Genomic DNA, 17,287 nt, shown 5'->3' with positions numbered 1-17,287 from the left:
ACCTTTCATTTGGAAAAAGCCTTGATAAGGTTTTAGGTGATAATTCTAATCTACTTTATCAAATTACATGGACAGGTGTTTTCTTCATCCAGAGTTAAACACAAATCAATAGATGCCAGCAGACAACACTTGTTTGGTTATGAGAGGTTGTGCTTCTATGGAAAAGCTACGAAGGAGAATTATATACCATATTTGTTTGTAATTAAGTGTTAACACATTGTCTTTTTCTTTGGGGGGTTGGGGGTAGCCTCAGAGTATGAAACCCTGGCTGGCCTGAACCTGAGGTGTGCAGGGACCACAGCCTGAGTAATTTGGTGGCAGCACCAGACACGCTAATTCCTCGCGTTGGCCACAAGATGGCAACATTCCACCACTGCTCTTCCCCACGAGGCGGAGCTCCAATTAGAACGAATGCGTCAAGTCTAATATTTTTAATTTCACTGCTGACAGTCTGACAGGACATCTTAATATTACCGGCCTGACCTTTCCATGATTTTGTGCTAAATCTTTTTTTTAACTTCCTTTAATCTGTTGTGTCGAGATAAGAATACAATCGATACGAACACATGACCGCAGGCTGCAGAGATACCAGCCAACAGCACTGGTCAAACAGGTGGGTGGCAAGGCAGGAGCACAGCAGCAGCTGGCGCCGGGCACCCCGTCACAGGCCCGACTCCACGAGCACCCCCCACATGCAGGCGGTTCAGGGAGGTCAGCCTGTCCTCGCCCCCAAGAATGGCCTGACAGGGCTTCCGCGGCGGAGAGAATGAAATATGGGGTGTAGAGTTCATTTCTTTAGGCTCCAGTCCTATTCTCTCTCTGGTAAAAGAAGATTGTCTATCTGGGGAAAGACCTTTTTTAAAATGTTGCCATTGAAGATTGAGCAGATGTTAAGGAAAGAAAAAACTTTTTCTCCAACACACTTGAGAACAAAGTCATTTGTTGCCTAAATGATGCAGAGAACACAGGTGGGGGCTGGACTGCCGACTGGGGTTCCAGGGATCTTACGGCGGCAACACAGTTGCATTTACCCAGCACTTACTTTGTGCCAGACCCTGTGATGCATGCTTTCACAGGAGTTTCCCCTACTTGAACCTCCCACAGCCCTGTGGGCTGTCCTGTCATTAGGCCATATTAACAGAGGAAGAGTCTGAGAGGTAAGGAGGTTATATGGTGGCTTCCAACACAGCTGGCAGACAAGTGGACATCAAACCAAGATTAAACCTAGGCCGTCTTACTCCAGTGGCCAAATGATTCATCATAATGTTATATACTTCCTCTCAATATGCTCTGAAATAGGTAAAGTCTCTCCTCATACTGTTCACTTCACCCTACTTGCAAGGTCCTTCCCTGCCCTTTGGGGACTATTCTCAGAAAATCCTGAGAAAAGCTCCCAAGCAAGTTCTGCCAGGCGTCCCTTTGCTCCTCAGGCACCTGTAATCGAAGCCATAAAGTGATCTGAGGTTGTGAACGTGGAACTCAGGCTGGAGATGCTGAACCTTGAGGTGTGTCATCATGGTGTGGGGTTTATCCATAACTTAGAAATCCTGGCTGCTTTATTGGGGTGAATTCAAATAAAAGATCTGGCCCAAGATTTTTTTGACAGAAAACACTTGTGGTTTTGAAAATTTCTTTGGAGCCCGGCGGGGCCTGGCTCAGAGGTTGAGCATCGACCTAGGATCCAGGTGATTGGGGTTCGATTCCCGGTCAGGGCACATGCCCGGGTTATGGGCTCAATCAATGACTCTCTCATCATTGATGTTTCTATCTCTCTCCCCCTCTCCTTTCCTCTCTCTGAAATCAATAAAGATATATTTAAAAAAAAAAAAGAAAGAAAAAAGAAAATTTCTTTGGAAATGACTGAACAAACCTGAGATGGCAGGTGAAGGGACAGCAGGCTCTCACTCATTTCCCATCTCACCTGCCCCTCACTGTTCATTCCACTGACAAAGAAACTGAGACCTTGAGGGTTAGCTGACAGGGAAAGTGATAGGCCGGCAATGGCCAGAGCTAGGGACACTAAGCCGGCAATAGGTTGGTTCCTCAGAAAGGAAAGGGCATGGTTCACCTCCCATCACCTAAGACCTGAGATCAGTCCAGGATTGGTACCGATTGTCTAGGGAGGAGATTTACGGAGGAAATGGGATAGAGACTCTCTAGGCAGCAGCCGTATTCCTAAGCACTTATGTTCATCTTAGTTCAACTGGTTGAAGCATCTTGATTGCAGCTGGAAACCAGTCAGTAACTAAGAAAAGAGAGACAGGCGCAGCTGTCCAGGACTGGGAAGGGAAGGTGGCCGTGGCCCCTGGTCCAGTAGAATTTGTGAACAGAGTAGGGTCCCACTTTTCATTAGGAAACAAAGGAGTTAAAAGGAACCAAGGAACCGTGGCAAGCAAGACACACATATGAAGTTCTATAGGTTGGTGGGGTATGTATGTGCCACAGACCCAATTCAGGAATGACAGATGTCAGGCTTGGTGTGACAAGATTGATTCTAGCTATGGGGGGTGAGACGGGGCTCCTTTTCATTGCCAGACTAAGATAGGCTCAAAGTCCACACATCTAAATAAGGGCAAGGCTGGAGAAAGTAACCGAATATACTCAACATGTGATCCACATGAAGACGGGCAGAGGTGGTCATTTGGCCAGCTGACCAGAAGAGCTGGCCTCGTCTAAGCTACCACATGGACCAGCACTGCCCTGACTTTCAAGACAGGGCCTTGCAGCCTGAACGAAAGCAGGCTTGTTTTCAGGGAAGTAAGGGGGAAATCCAAACTCTATGTCCGCAAATAAAACAATTCAAGTGAATCTCCTATAACTTTCTGAGTATGTTATTGAATATAATTTTAGTATTTGGACTATTTGGGGGTCACATACCACCTGGGTGAGTGACCAAGTGGCCTCGTGAGCAGCGGGACGTCTTCCGTCCAGGCCGCTGCTATAATATACACGGTCAATATCGCCGCCCACATAAAGCCAGTGTTGGTCAATCCTGCATACGTACAATTTTCAGATGAGATAAAAGCCTCATGACGTCCGCCATGTCCGCCAGGATGAGCAGGCGTGTCACAGCCGACAGCAAAGCCCTCGCGGCCCGCACCATCGTCCCTCGCTTCACCGACGAGCAGGGGTCATCCGCAAACTCCGAAGAGGCGATGCGCATGGTCTCGCCTGGAAGACAAACAGGGGAGGCACGTGGGTAGGCAGGAGGCTGGAGGCCGGCAATCCGAAAGATCTTTGGAGGGACCATTACTGTTCTCCGTGTAAAACTACCATGGCCAGCAAGCACTCCTGCCACAGCCAACACGGCAAACCCGTCAAGGCCAACGCATCCGTGCACAGGGACAGGCGCTGAGGACACAGCAAGGCGCTCATTTCAGTGAGGGTGGAATTGTGCTCCTAGCAGCAATTAGGAATATATTTAACTCAACTTGTCTAATCGTTGAGATGAATTTGCCCTTACCTAGATCATTCTCACTTTTAATTTCTCTTGGAACCAATGCTATTTACTAGGCAGTTAGTTGAGGTTACCGGCAGTTCAGGTACAAGGTTGATTGTTCCACAGAGGAAGGAAACTTAAGACTTTAGCCTCATTAACACGGTACCCTTAACTGAGTTAGACAAGAACGGACTATAGAGATACCCAACTCTGGTCTTCTAATGCTCTGATAGGAACGTATTTTCTAATATCGAGAACATTTATAGGACAATTGAGTCAACCCAACAAATGTTTATTGAGCGCATACTTGTGTGAGGTTCTCCATTAGGCTCTGGAATGACAAAGGCGACTGAGAATGCCCTGGTCTCAGGGAGTTCACAATCTAATAAGGAAACAGGCTCTGAATTCATCCTCATAATGCAACGATTACACGTCATAACAGACACGGGATTAAGAACGTAGGAAAAGCGAGGAGGGCGTCATTTACCCTTTTAGTGTGAGTCTGGGGGGAAAGCTGTCAACGTTGATGGGCTTGGAAGAACGAAGAGGTTTACCAGGAAGACGAAAGTGGGAAGGCACCCTAGACAGATGAATAGGGCGTGAGACTCCGAAACCTGGACTGGGCGCTGAGGGCAGGGACCTGCGGTCACAGGGGAGGCACAGTGAGAAAGCGGGATGGGGAAGAGAGGTGCCGGTGCTTGGAAGGCCATGGAAGAGATTTGGGCTGTGTCCTCAGCAGGGAAGGAAGTGACATTAGTAGACTTTTATTTTAGCCACATTATGTAAAATAAACTGGAGGGGCCATGGAGAGGGCAGAGAAACCAGGTAACAGGGCAAATGCGGCGGTCACCTGCGAGAGCAGGAATGGGGGCCTGGACCAGGCAACAGCAACAGGATGCGGAGGGGGAGGGAGAATCAGCGGGCCTGGGTTAGAGAAACCACAGACCTGGGCATGGGTGAGACGCAGAGAACAGACGGAGAAGGTGCAGTGGATGGTGACTGCTGACACAACACAGTCGACAGGTGCCTATTTGCAAAAAGAGACCCCGGGAGCGGGAACGGGAGGGAGATCGTTAGCTAGGATGCGCCTGGTCCCAGGTCAGTGGGGTGTCTGTCCCCCTGGGGCGGAGAGGGCCGGGAGAAGCGTAATGAAGCTGCGCACGGCAGAACATACACGGGGGCATAAAAGCTTCAACAAACTACCAGAGGAGGGTTAATATGATGGATTATCTCATTTAGGGTGAAACGACTCATTCGATGCTTTCTTTACAGAAAGGATTCCTTATCATCTATTAATCAAAACCTCGCTCATTTAAATAAAGTCAATTATACCATTGAAAGTCTGAGTGTCACGTAACGTATCCTAAGATACAGGGAAAATTTAAAAACACACACCTCTTTCTATTTTACAGGCAGATCAGAATATAGTGTGATCTGCTCAGTTAGTGTTATGGCTCTTTAAGCCCTTGTCATGATACTTTCATCTGCGGGAAATGTTGGCGTGCATCGTTGGAATTTTAAAGGAGACTACCATCTACAGTGAATATATTATATTGCTGACCAGCTTACTCTTTATGCCTACGCACCAACAAATAGGCTTGATATATAACAACAGCCGAGGAGAAACGTAAAAACCCATTACCGTGCAGGCACAACGGTGAATTTTCAAGATGCTCGGCCCTAGAGGACTGAATAAACTTTAAGCAGAGGGTGGCCGTTAGGAGCGACATACTCCATCTAGGTGTCCCACCCTTGTCACAGGTTCACGCAAACCTCCTGTTCCTCCCCAGCTCCTCAAACAGCCTCATTAGCTGGCAGCTATGTGGCCTGAGAAGAAGGCTACCTCTTTCCCAATTTGTACAGCGCAGCCAGAAAGAACATTACAGGCCAAGGCAAATCTAATGCATTATTGAGACGGTCGCCACAGAGAGGTGAGTAAGTGGAATGGATCCACTTATTCAAAGAAAGAAGGTGTTTATTCTGCACATGAAGCTAGTGGGTGATGACATGGTTGATCCCAGATTCTGCAGGTGACACTGATAGGAGCCATCGCTTGGGTAAGAGTAGCGGCCTCAGGCAGGGCGCGCCTCAGAACAAAGGCAGCCCTCCCAGCGGGAGGGGGAGCCATGTGCAATCGAAGGAATTGTCAAGCTCGGGTTTTGTAGAGAGAGTCAGTAATAGTGACACTTCAGATGCTGGTCAGCAATGCTGCTTCAAAGCCAATGAGTGCCACCGATCAGCAGAGAGCTCTCAACTAGGGGCCCACGGCCAGCACCCCGAAGAAGCTTGGAACTAAACATGAAAGAGAGAGTCAGAGAGACAGAGAGAGGAGAGACAGAGACAGACAGAGGAGAGGAGAGGGGGAGAAAAGAGAGAGACCCACATTAGCAACTGTGACTCCGCAAAGGGAAATCTCATGCTAAATTTTGAGATTTTTAAGATAAATTCAAGATACTTAATTCAATTTAAATTAAAACTAAAAATTCATTTCAAGCAGAGACAAATGATGTCATGTTATTAAATATTTAAAAGGAAAGGCAGCCCTGGTTGGTTTGGCTCAGTGGTTAGAGCGTCAACCTGAGAACTGCAAGGTCCTGGTTTGACTCTAGCCAAGGGCACCTACCTCAGTTGCAGGCTCGATCCCCGGTTCCGGTCGGGGTACGTGCGGGAGGCAACCGATTGATGTGTCTCTCGCACATCGATGTTTCTCTCTCTCTCTCCCTCTCCCTCCCACTCTCTGAAAAGTAATGGAAAAAATGTCCTCAGGTAAGGATTAAAAATAACTAAATAAATAATATAAAATCAAAGGAAAGGCAGCCAGAAGTGGGCTGTAACTTGAATGTGTTTTATATCCCTATAGTTTTAGGATTACAGAATTAGAATGGAAATCTATATTACTAAATGATAAGTGAGTTTATCAGGATAAAATTAGCTGTTTTCCCAGGGAACTGCTTTTCTGTAACACCCACACATTTAGCTCAGAAGTAGCATGGCTGTATAGGAGAGGAAAGGGAGCAGAGAAGGAAGGGTAACAGGTCTGCCTGTTCCTTTTATAGATACTGTTGTATTCCATCTCCTTTACTTGTTTACAGACCTAAACGCAGAGAACTATTTCTATGGCAAAGGCTGTGAGCTCCTCAAACCACTTCCCTCAGCTGGAAAGAAAAAAATTAACATCTCCAAATAAGTGACTAAAGGGAATAAATAACAATTAATATGAATACAGCACTTCTACATAAAGATTTATGATATAAGTATTATTCAAAAAGATACACACACACACACACACACACATTTGCTCATGGATTTAAAAAGACTACATCATTAAAGTCACAAAGACCTAGGATCCCACCCCAACTCCACCCCAACCGTTACTAAATTGGTGATGAATGAACCTCTGTGTTCATCCCCTCAACTGCAAATGAGGGGTGAAAATAATGACAGCCACCTCATGGACTGTGGTTTAGGGGTAGAGGTTAGAGATGATGCATTCAAAGCACACGTCCCAAGGCCTTCCCCGCATTGAGGACTTTCTCACTATTATCATGAATGCCCCTGTTACCAATGTCACTGCAATCCTCTCCGGTAAAAGAATTGTTGGTGAACTGCTTAAAAGTCGGAAGTGTATTTTTGGGGTGATTCCACTCCTCGTGTACACAATAATTTAGAAGCAAGAAAATATCTGCCCAAAAGGTGCGTATTGATATAAGGTCAGATTATACCCCCTCCCCTCCGAACATAGTGCTAGCGCTTCGTTTTCAGATCAGTGACTACTCTGGTTCTCATGCTAACCTAAAGGCATTAGGATGGATAGATAATTGTGCATAAGCCTGAGATAATATCAACTCAAATGTGGGGTGAAGTAGGACAGTAATACTAAGTGGAAGAGAGGGATACCAGGCAGAGGACAGAGTCTGGGGAGCAGACCAGTCACTGAGGAAGCAGATTATGAACCAAGGGCGTGAATGTCAAGTGGCCCATCCTTTGACGGGCAACCTCAATGTAAGCGCTCTATAAATATTTGATAAGTGGCCTGGCCAGCATGGCTCAGTGCTTGAGCATTGATCTATGAACCAGAAGGTCACGGTTCGATTCCCAGTCAGGGCACATGCCTGAGTTGTGGGCTCGATCCCCAGCAGGGGGCGTGCAGGAGGCAGCCGATCAATGACTCTCTCGTCATTGATGTTTCTATCTCTCTCTCTCCCTCTCTCTGAAATCAATAAAAACATATTAAAAAAAATACTTGACAAATGAACTACTGGAAAACTGTGAGAAGCAAAGGAAAAGGTCCGGTGCAAAGCGAGGTTAAAGAGAAGGCAGAGGGAAGGAATGGAAAACTCAGAAAGTCGATGGTTCTAGATGCTGGTGAAGATTTATCTTGTTATGTCTTTGCACTCTTTCGGTAATGGCAGGCCCTGGGCTAGTCCCCTAGAATCAAAAGATGGAGGCTTGAACTACAGTGAGAAAGGAAATGAATTAAAAAACAAGCCGCCAGGCAGGGCATGGCTCAGCGGTTGAGCATTGACCTAGGATCCAGAATATAGGAGTTCGATTCCTAGTCAGGGCACATGCTGGGACTGCGGGCTCGATCCCCAATAGGCAGCCGATCATTGATGTTTCAACTTTCTCTCTCCCTCTCCCTTCCTCTCTCTAAAATCAATAAAGACATATTAAAAAAAAAAAAAAAAAAGCCACAGAGCAAATGTAATGAAATAGGCAGAACAAGAGTAGATTAAGACATACGAAGCCAAGTAGGGAAATTACAATGCACCTACCATACGCTGTGTGGTAATTTACATTGTCAATGTTTTATTATAAAATAAAGATTTGCTCCTTTTGAGAACTGAAAAATACAGGCAATTAAAAAGAACCAAAATAGCATACACCATCCCAATAACCAGGGATCATTTGATGAGCTGTCTTCCAGAAAGTTCTCTATGCTATTATTTTTAACCAGTAGTTAAAATATGTAATATTATAACTGCATATTCAACTTGGTCTAATTATATATTTTTTCCTTTGTCTAATTACATAAATTATCTGGCATATAATAGTTAATGTTCTTGCAATCTTCCTCATTATAGAATTACCAGAGCTGATGAGAGAAAAAAGAGCAAAAAGTTCCAATCCTCTGAGCAAAGGTTTGTTTCCTTTTCACAATAACCTACGTCTTCCTCAGAACTTTTTTCACATGTATTTTCCTCAAGGTACAAACCTTACAGATACTGAGAAATAGATTGTGTACAGCAATGTAGGAAAGTACAATATGACTTTAGAGAAGAAAGCAAGATTAGTGAGGTCGAATACCTGACCACAGCTTTGCAAAGCCTTGGCTAGTTCTGTCCCTTAAACTATGCATCGTCACTGAGCCACACACTCACAAAGCCAGAGCAGGAATAAACGTAACTGAATTTTAGAAAGGTAATTGAGTAGACAGTGGACATCTCCTGAATGCTTGGTCATTTTGATTATGTTGTAGAGTCTGTAAGGCAATGCAATGCTTCAAAGCCACTGACTGCTCTGGCTAGCTAATTTTCAAGGCATGGTGGAAGAATATCTCTCTTCATTTGAGAGAAAGCAAACTGAAATGTTAAATGAACGGTTAATGAGGAAAACACCACGTAAGTTGCAATGTCATCAGAGCACATCTTGATGCATTACCCCACGCCTCTTGGTCTTGGGCCCTTTTTAGAAGACATAGGTGAGCACTCCTTTGATAAGAATCACGCAGAACTGGGTGATGTGTAGGAAAGAATGGCTTGAGCAAGGTCCTCTGAACCCATTGCATTAGCAAACACTGAGGGATATCTTCTTTGGGGGTGGTTCCAGCAGCAAAAGGATGGTGCCCACAAGGTGATTCAAGATTCCTTCCATTTTAAGATCTATTAGGTTGTGTCTATTTGGAGCTAATACATTAATATGTGCTCGCTGACCTCATTCCTAATAAGTTCAGTTCTCTTGTATTTAGAGCTCACAGTGTGCCAAGGTCTGTTCCAATCGCTTCACGTGGTTTCATTCAATTACTGCTCAATGAAGTAAATACTCACATTGTCACCATTTATACCAAAGGAAACAAAAAAGAGAAAGGGAAGATGACTCAGCTAAGGTCAAACAGCTGTAAGTGGCGGGGCCAGAATTGAAAGCCAATTTGGCTCTAGAATCTATGCTCTTAACAACAGTGATTAGAAATATTTTAAAATTATTTGTTTACATATCTCTGTCTGGACCTCTCTGATGAGTTGAAGACTTGTACACTATTTTATTTAGTTAGTGGTGTATCACACAGAAAGAAGGGAGAGAGAAAGGGAGGGAAGGAGGGAGGAAGGAAGAAAGGGAGGGGAAACCTAAACAAAGACATTTCTCCAATTATTCCCAGGCTCCACCACTCCCTATTGTCTCCTGCCAGGGCTGATTTATGACTCTCTGTGCCTACATACATTTGAGTCTTCACCCCTTTCCCAAGACTGTAAGCTTGGTCAGAGTGAAGATCATAATTGTAGCATAGTGATTTCTTTATTTCTAGGATTTAACATGCATTTGACAAGGTGCATTCGCTCAGTAACTATTGAGAGGAGTGAAGGGAGGCCTGCCTGGCACCTTACATTTTGAAACATATCAAATTAATGCTGAAGCAAAGAGAAAGGACAAAAGAAGTCCTGCGTGCTACACGCTTCACAATGAAATAATAATTTGAATATTTTCTTCTTTCTTTTAATTGGACTTAGGAGTTCAGCCAGCAGCCAGTAAACTCTAACACTGAGAAAGGAAAGTGCTAGAAGAAGTAAGCAACTCCTTTGTTTCTCCTTAGTTTTTGCCCACATAGGCATTTGCTATCAAGAGAACAAAAATGTTAAAACTTTTTTGGAAACATTCAGGAATTTGAGAGAGCAATGTATGCATTTCACCCCAGGCTGGTTATGACTCAAACTCATGATTAGGGGAAAAGTTTGACAATCAAAATTTTTTAGAGGCTCAGGGATGATGAAATCTTGTGTTTTCTTAAGCAAAATCTGCCTTCAATAAGCTCCCTCCTATTTCTAGCACTGAAAGGTCAGATGCTTTTGTTACCAAAAAGCATGATAATCGGTGGCCTAAATATGTGAAATTCAAAGGAAAAGTCTTGTATGCTTTTTTATGTATAAAAAAGCAACCGTCATGCAAACCACATCACAACCATATAAATATTATAAAATGAGAATGCTGCTTTTTCCTATGTCTTTCCGCCAAGGGCAGTCCTTGGTAGAGGGCTCTATTTTTCTTCATTTTTCCAAGGAGATCTCTGAGCAAATGAGAAATGATATGAAAAAATGAGAGGAGGCTGATGGACCCACTATCTCTGAAGGGATTGAGAGACTGCAGAATTTCTGATCTGGGTGGGCCCTCCCCATGCCTCATTCAATATCTTACTCTCATCTTACATATGAAGACACAGAAGCCACATGGACAATGACCTGCTGGAGGTCAGCCAGTGGCTGAGGCCTGCATCCCAGTCTCTCCTTACATACCACTTAGGGGCTTTGGCCACAGCCTCAGAGTGGCTAGGAGACCAACAAAGCATCATGTGATACCAGCAAATCAAGACTTCCCCCTCACCTAATAAAATCCCCAAATACCCACATGACCTTGTTCCATCCCTGCCTCAATGGTTAGAGCAGCTCGAAAAACAAAGGTGCACCTTGTTTGGTCAGGCCCAGTATTCTTTATCAAGGTGGGTAATTGAATCTCTTCCAATGCAATTGTCCCATTATCAAGATATGTTCAGTATACAAAAGTGCTACCATTGTCAGTAACTGATGATTAAGTGTATTGAATGTTATGAGCTATTAAGCATCGTTAGAGACAGTAATGTGCCACCTTGCAGAAGACACAGATCATTAAGCATATGGATTTTAATTATTTCAGCTGTAGCCTTTTCCTGGGTTGGGAGGAGAGGGTAAAAGGTAATGTTGCATTGTTGTCACCAGAAAAATGTATCAAGCTGCAATGTGGCATATTTCACTAATGAGATGTTCAGAAAGACCAGTTAAATGTAGCAAGAGCTGAGTTCCATCAAAAAGTGACTGCTATCTTGGGCTCGAATACAGTGGAATTATCATAAACTTGGAAACATTAAATAGAAATATGCTAAGTTTACGAAAAAAATGGAGTGCAGAACATTAATATAGCACCCAATGTCACATAATATTTTTAAAAAATTAAAAGAGTTGATAAGCATGTAAATTTCATTGGGCAATAAAAAATTCTATTTCTGAAAGAAGTTTACAATAGCAAATATATAATTAAAGAAATTATAAGAAATTAAAGCAGACTACGCCATTCAAATCCTAAAATCTGATCATCTTGGTGTTTTCACCCTCAAACCAGTAAAGAAAATCAGTTTTCTGCATATTGCATTTTAAAACATAACTTGAGCTGTAATTTTATAGCACCATTTACCAGGTTCATAACACCGATTACTTGGAACATTTTTGTTCTGTTTTAACTTTTAAAATGCATGGAAGAGTTTTCTATCCTTAGTCAACTTTTCTCATATGAGAACTGTTTCTGTGTTTTTGTTTAGCCAAAGATGACTTTAGAAAAAGTTGACTTTCTATTTTACAGTACAGCGATTTCAAGCAGTTTATTTATCTGCAGTCTATATGGTGCAGTTTATATAATGTGTCTTCTTTATGCTTCCTATTTGGTTTGGGTTTTTGTAATCCCTGTCTGAGGATATTTTTGTTATTGTTGATTTTAGAGAGAAAGGAAGGCAGGGGGAGAGAGAAAGAGAGAAATACTGATGTGCCAGAGAAACACTGATCAGTTGCTTCCCGCACCTGCCTGGACCAGGGATCAAATCCGCAGCATAGGTATGTGCCCTGACCAGGAATAAAATCCGCAACCATTCTGGTGTTCGGAATAAGCTCAAACAGCTGAGCCCCCCGGCCAGGCTCCTATTTGTTTTTCTCTGCATTTATATGTTAGCTAATATGAAATCAGTGATGCAAGTATTTTTAGTGGTACTAATGACCAATTTGAAATACCATAGTAACTTAAAAATAGATTTGTACATAAACAGAATGTCGAGACAGCCAAACTGGTATAAAAAGGCTTAAATTCTATGGCTAACTTGGAAACAGTCAGTTGTGAATTTGTGAAACCGTATCAAAAACAGAAGGTTTCTAAAGACATTAACTACAGTGGTGAATTATAGCAAAAAAAACCTCAAGAGTCAACAGACCAGGCTTCTGGCCTGGACTCTGCCCCTGGTTGGCTGTGTGACTTAGAACAGCCTATAAGGTTCTTGGTACTTGTCTTTCTTTATACCTCCAATGAGTAAGCTTTCAGCTAGTCTCTGAGAGACGGCAGAGACCAGCTACACTGCCATCCCCCCCCAGCTCCCTGGTAGACTGATCAGGTACAGAGTAGATGAGAATACAGACTGATATACTTTGCATCTTTAATCAGTTCCTTGGTCCCATCCTGGGAGGTTCAGGGTCTCTCTCTCCTCTTGACATCAAGCCCTGAATGAAAGTGGGTTTCAGGGTTCTAGGGCCCCTTTCCTGTGGGTGATTTAGTTTCCTCTAAGATTTCCAAAGGAAAGAAACCCCATCTTATCACACCAGTTTTATGAAACTGGAGAGGAATATAAACCAAAAAATGATGATTACAGGAAACCAATGAATTTTAATCTTTTCTTTCTGTCCACTGGAAACGTGATCCACTACCTCTGTCAAAATAGTGTAGGCTATCTAAAATGTCAGGAAACAAAGGACAAAATTATGTTTTAAAAGTATGCTTAAATTTCCAAATAATATGCTCAAGCTTTTTTCAACCTCCAGGCATCATTTCTTTTAAAGAACATAACAATTTAAAGCACAAATCCAATAGTTAAAATGAAAAGAAAAAAAGAAAAAAAAAGGTAGGCTAAATGCACGTGTTCCCATGTTTGCAGACTTCTTGGATACCCTGTGTCGGCTAGCCCCATCCTCAGACTCTGTTGCCAGCCTGAGTCTTCTTTCTGCCTTTTGCGGGCTGCTCCCAAATAAAGAGGGGGGGCCATTCTGTGCTTCTTACTGTGTATTTCCTTTATTAAAAGTGGGAAAATTGTGATAATAACTTGAAGAACTGCCCTATATGCCCTTGCCAGTGAAGGTTAAGTGCCCAGTCCCTTGGTAAACAGATTACTTGCTACAAATGAATAAACTCACACTGAGAATATTAATTCAACCTCCCATGTAGGTCTGCCTATAGAGAAAGAATATTCTGATCATGCCGATGTTAGTATTCCACTCTATATGACAGCAAAGTGATTAATAAACTCTCAGGGAATTTTAAAGCAATGATTGGATGTTGTTTAATTTTTATATCACTTACATATAATGGGGATGGAGTGACTGAGCGAACAGCAAGTGCCATGGTGCAAGGCTGGGAGATGTCTGTGCTAAGCATGGGAACTAGTTTTGAACAATGCAAGGAAGTGATTATCAATTCCTACTCCTAGCAGCAGGTGGGTCTTACACCAAGAGGGGTTTAAAGGAAAGGTTGGAGAAGAAAATACACATGTCAAAGAACCTGCAGGTAGGAAGAATTTATTTTAGAGACAGAGACCTGAAGCAGGACAGAGCACTACCTGGGCTGACCATGCACATTTTTAAGCCACCTCCAGACAATATTCATGAAGTACGAAGTCATGAAGCTAAAAGCAGGCATCCTGGCACACTGGACAGGAGAGAACCAGGCAGTCCAGGCTAATTCAGTCTGAGCTCATGCAGAGGTTGCCACCCAGTTACCTGGGTACAAGGCTGCTATTAAGATGGAAAAAATTCCTGTATGAACCCACCACACATCCTTTACAGGATGTCCTCTGGAAACAATGGACAATCAGCTCTATTTAATTCTCAACACAGATTGTGGGTTCGATCATTTTTTTTTTTTTAATATATCTTTATTGACTTCAGAGAGGAAGGGAGAGGGAGAGAGTTGAAATATCAATGATGAGAGAGTCATTGATCGGCTGCCTCCTGCACATCTCCCACTGGGGATCGAGCCCGCAACCCGGGCAGGTGCCCTGACCAGGAATCGAACCGTGATCTCCTGGATCCTAGATTGATGCTCAACCGCTGAGCCACACCCGGCCAGGCTCAATAATTTTTAATAGATCCATTTGTTATCTTCACATAGTTCCGAGTTAAAAGAATCTTTTCAGTATCAATGGGTGAGCACCCACACGCTTGTCACATAAACTCCCACCATGTGCGCCCTATTTAAATACTCCAGTAAAGGCCTGCGAATGAGACCTGGCAAGACCAGTAAACAGAACCATTACTGGAATTTAGCCTTAAGGCTTCTTTTGCTTCATGTGCAGCTACATGTTATAATTACATTTGAGAATTCCCAAACCTAATAATTTTCAATAATCAACAGATGCAGCTTGAGATCATTTCCAAAAATGGCAGCATTGCAAAAATCCATTTATTCCTACTCTGTGTGGATCTCCTCACTGTAATTTATGGTACTTCCTTGCTTCTACATACCTTTTGGCATCTCCTTCCCCAGAGACTAAGAAGAGACGACTAAATGATCTCAAGAACCCTTTCCAAGTTTGGATACTGTAATGTAAAACACAATAACAGGTTTATTTATAAAATGCTTACTATGTACCAGGCAGAATGCTGAGGACTTTATATATATAATCTGACAATAAGATGGAGGCCATTATCTCCATTTCAATGATTAACAGAAAGCCAATGGCTTAGCTTCAAAAGTTTTACTAATTTGCCCAAAGTGAGCTTTAACTCCAGGGTTTGAATCTAAGGCTGCTGGAGTTTAGGTCTGTGATCTTAGGAACCTTGATGTCCTAAGCCAAGAGTCTATTGGTAAAAAAAAAAAAAAAAATCTAAAACACAATATAGTAATGATGATGGTGATGATGATGATGATGATGATGATAGTAATAGTGATTATAGCCAATCCTGACATAATGCTTACTATGTTCTATGCACTGCATTTACTCATTTAATCCTCATGAAATTTCAGTGAGGTAAGTACTAGTCTCATTTTATATATGAGGAAACTAAGTCAAATAAAGATTAATTAATTTGCTGAAGGCTAAAATAACTTTAGGTAATAGGATGAGGGTTTGAACCTAGAAAGTCTAACTACAGATTTAGGGATTTAACCATTCCTAAGATAATGCACATGGTCATATGTCAAGCTAAACAATAAAAACCAGTCACAAAAAATATAGTTAAAACAACAATAATATGGTTTTAACACCAATGGTAAATGTACACATCTATAATTATATGTGGCAATATTTGGAAACTGTCCTTTCAAATAAAATCCGAACACTAAAATCATGTCCTCACATACTCTAATTTTAAAGAACTAGGACAATATTTACACAGATAAAATTATGAGGGGTCACTAAAGTAGGAAGGATATATACAGGGAAGAAAGCCTTTGTCTGTCTCTGTAAAATCAGACATCAAAGCACTTAGCCATGTCTTGATTCATAGATGTCCAACTAACAATACTGCGGCTATTACGTGATCGATCCCAGCTCCTTTTTTTCCTGATTTAGAAACAACTTTTGAAATGTCTTTAACCTGAAAATAGCTAACTGTCCAAGAGTAAGCAAAAGCAAAGGACTTTTTTTAGACTGTAGTGTGTGAAACTTTGCATCGTGATGCCTCCTCCAGTCAACATTTCTTCATGAAGACTGCAGACATATTCACAGGACTGCTGATTGTGTAGGAAAAGATTACATACTGTTTTGTAAAAGCAAGCACATCTTATACTAGAATATGCAATCAATAATCATTTACAAAGATTAGTACGCTTTGCACCTATCACATGCAGGTATGCCCAATAATTATAAACCAAAAGGAGCAACCAAAAATAACTAATATTTCATCACTTAACAGGTTTAATCCTTTTGAATTCTCATCTTCTTAAAAAGTATACATTTTGCATTTTTCCCTGTTAATTTGCGATCATCTATTAGCTACCTTCAGTTAGAACGTGTGGCTCCTCTGAGTCTTGAGTTTATTAATATTTACGTATGGAAACTAAGAATAAAAGTAAAAATGGTAATAGTAAAAACACTGGGCTCAGACTTCTTGAGCTTAAGTCCCAATTCTGCCATATTTTTTCCTTGTGCGCAAATTACTTAACCTTTCTAAGACTCATCATTAGAATGAATAAAATCACAAGCCATGTCAAAGGTTGAGTGAAAAAATTAAACGAGAGGATGTGAGAGACTGAAGAGCAAAAAATACATCTCCAAGAAAGTGTAGATGCGTGTAAAACACAGCAAACAGCCTTATAAATGAAAGGGCAATGCCTGAGTGTAAGGACAGAAAAAGGCCTCTCCTCTCTTTTCCTTTCCTGTGGCCTTTCCACAATTTATGGTAATTAAACCCCAAGATTGCTGGCCCCTCTGATTCAAACAGCCCTTCAGTTGGAACTGCAAGACAAGATAAGCTACTCTCAGGCTACATTCTTGCATCTCCCTCCTCCCTGGTGTTTTCTCAACTCAGGGATAATTCCAACCAAGGAGTCTCTGGTTAATAGAAGGTTCCCTTCCCCTCTCCCCTTCAAACAAGGTTCTTTAGAAACTTCATAACTTTTGCTCTAAGCATGTTTTACAGGCTTGGGAAAAACTGATAAGACACCTCCCTAGGACATCTGTGGGAACTGTCTCCTGGAAAGCAAACAAATTAACTTTTCAAGACAATCCCGGGTATCTGCTCAACTTCAACAGAATCCCCCTCCTTTCCTTGTCACCGAGCAACAGCAACCAATTACTCTTTCAAAGTGGAAGCTGCTCTTTGTTCCCTGCCTCGTATTGACTAGCAATATGCC

General features: G+C 42.3%; 1 protein-coding gene across 2 annotated transcripts in view; it reads right to left on the bottom strand.

Annotated features, from left to right (window-relative positions):
• Positions 1-17,287, bottom strand: part of CTNNA2 (catenin alpha 2) — a 980,129-nt gene that overhangs the window by 695,071 nt on the left and 267,771 nt on the right. For both annotated transcript variants that reach the window (XM_081155843.1, XM_081155842.1), the window contains exon 4: positions 3,005-3,171. In XM_081155843.1, coding sequence (XP_081011969.1) covers positions 3,005-3,171 — 167 coding nt within the window. The remainder of the gene's footprint in view (positions 1-3,004; positions 3,172-17,287) is intronic.

The sequence above is a fragment of the Miniopterus schreibersii genome (genome assembly GCF_964146895.1).
Source record: "Miniopterus schreibersii genome assembly, chromosome: 13".
In the NCBI taxonomy this organism is placed as follows: domain Eukaryota; kingdom Metazoa; phylum Chordata; class Mammalia; order Chiroptera; family Miniopteridae; genus Miniopterus; species Miniopterus schreibersii.
Note: the sequence above shows the minus strand (reverse complement) of the source record. Positions and strands in the feature narration are given on the sequence as shown.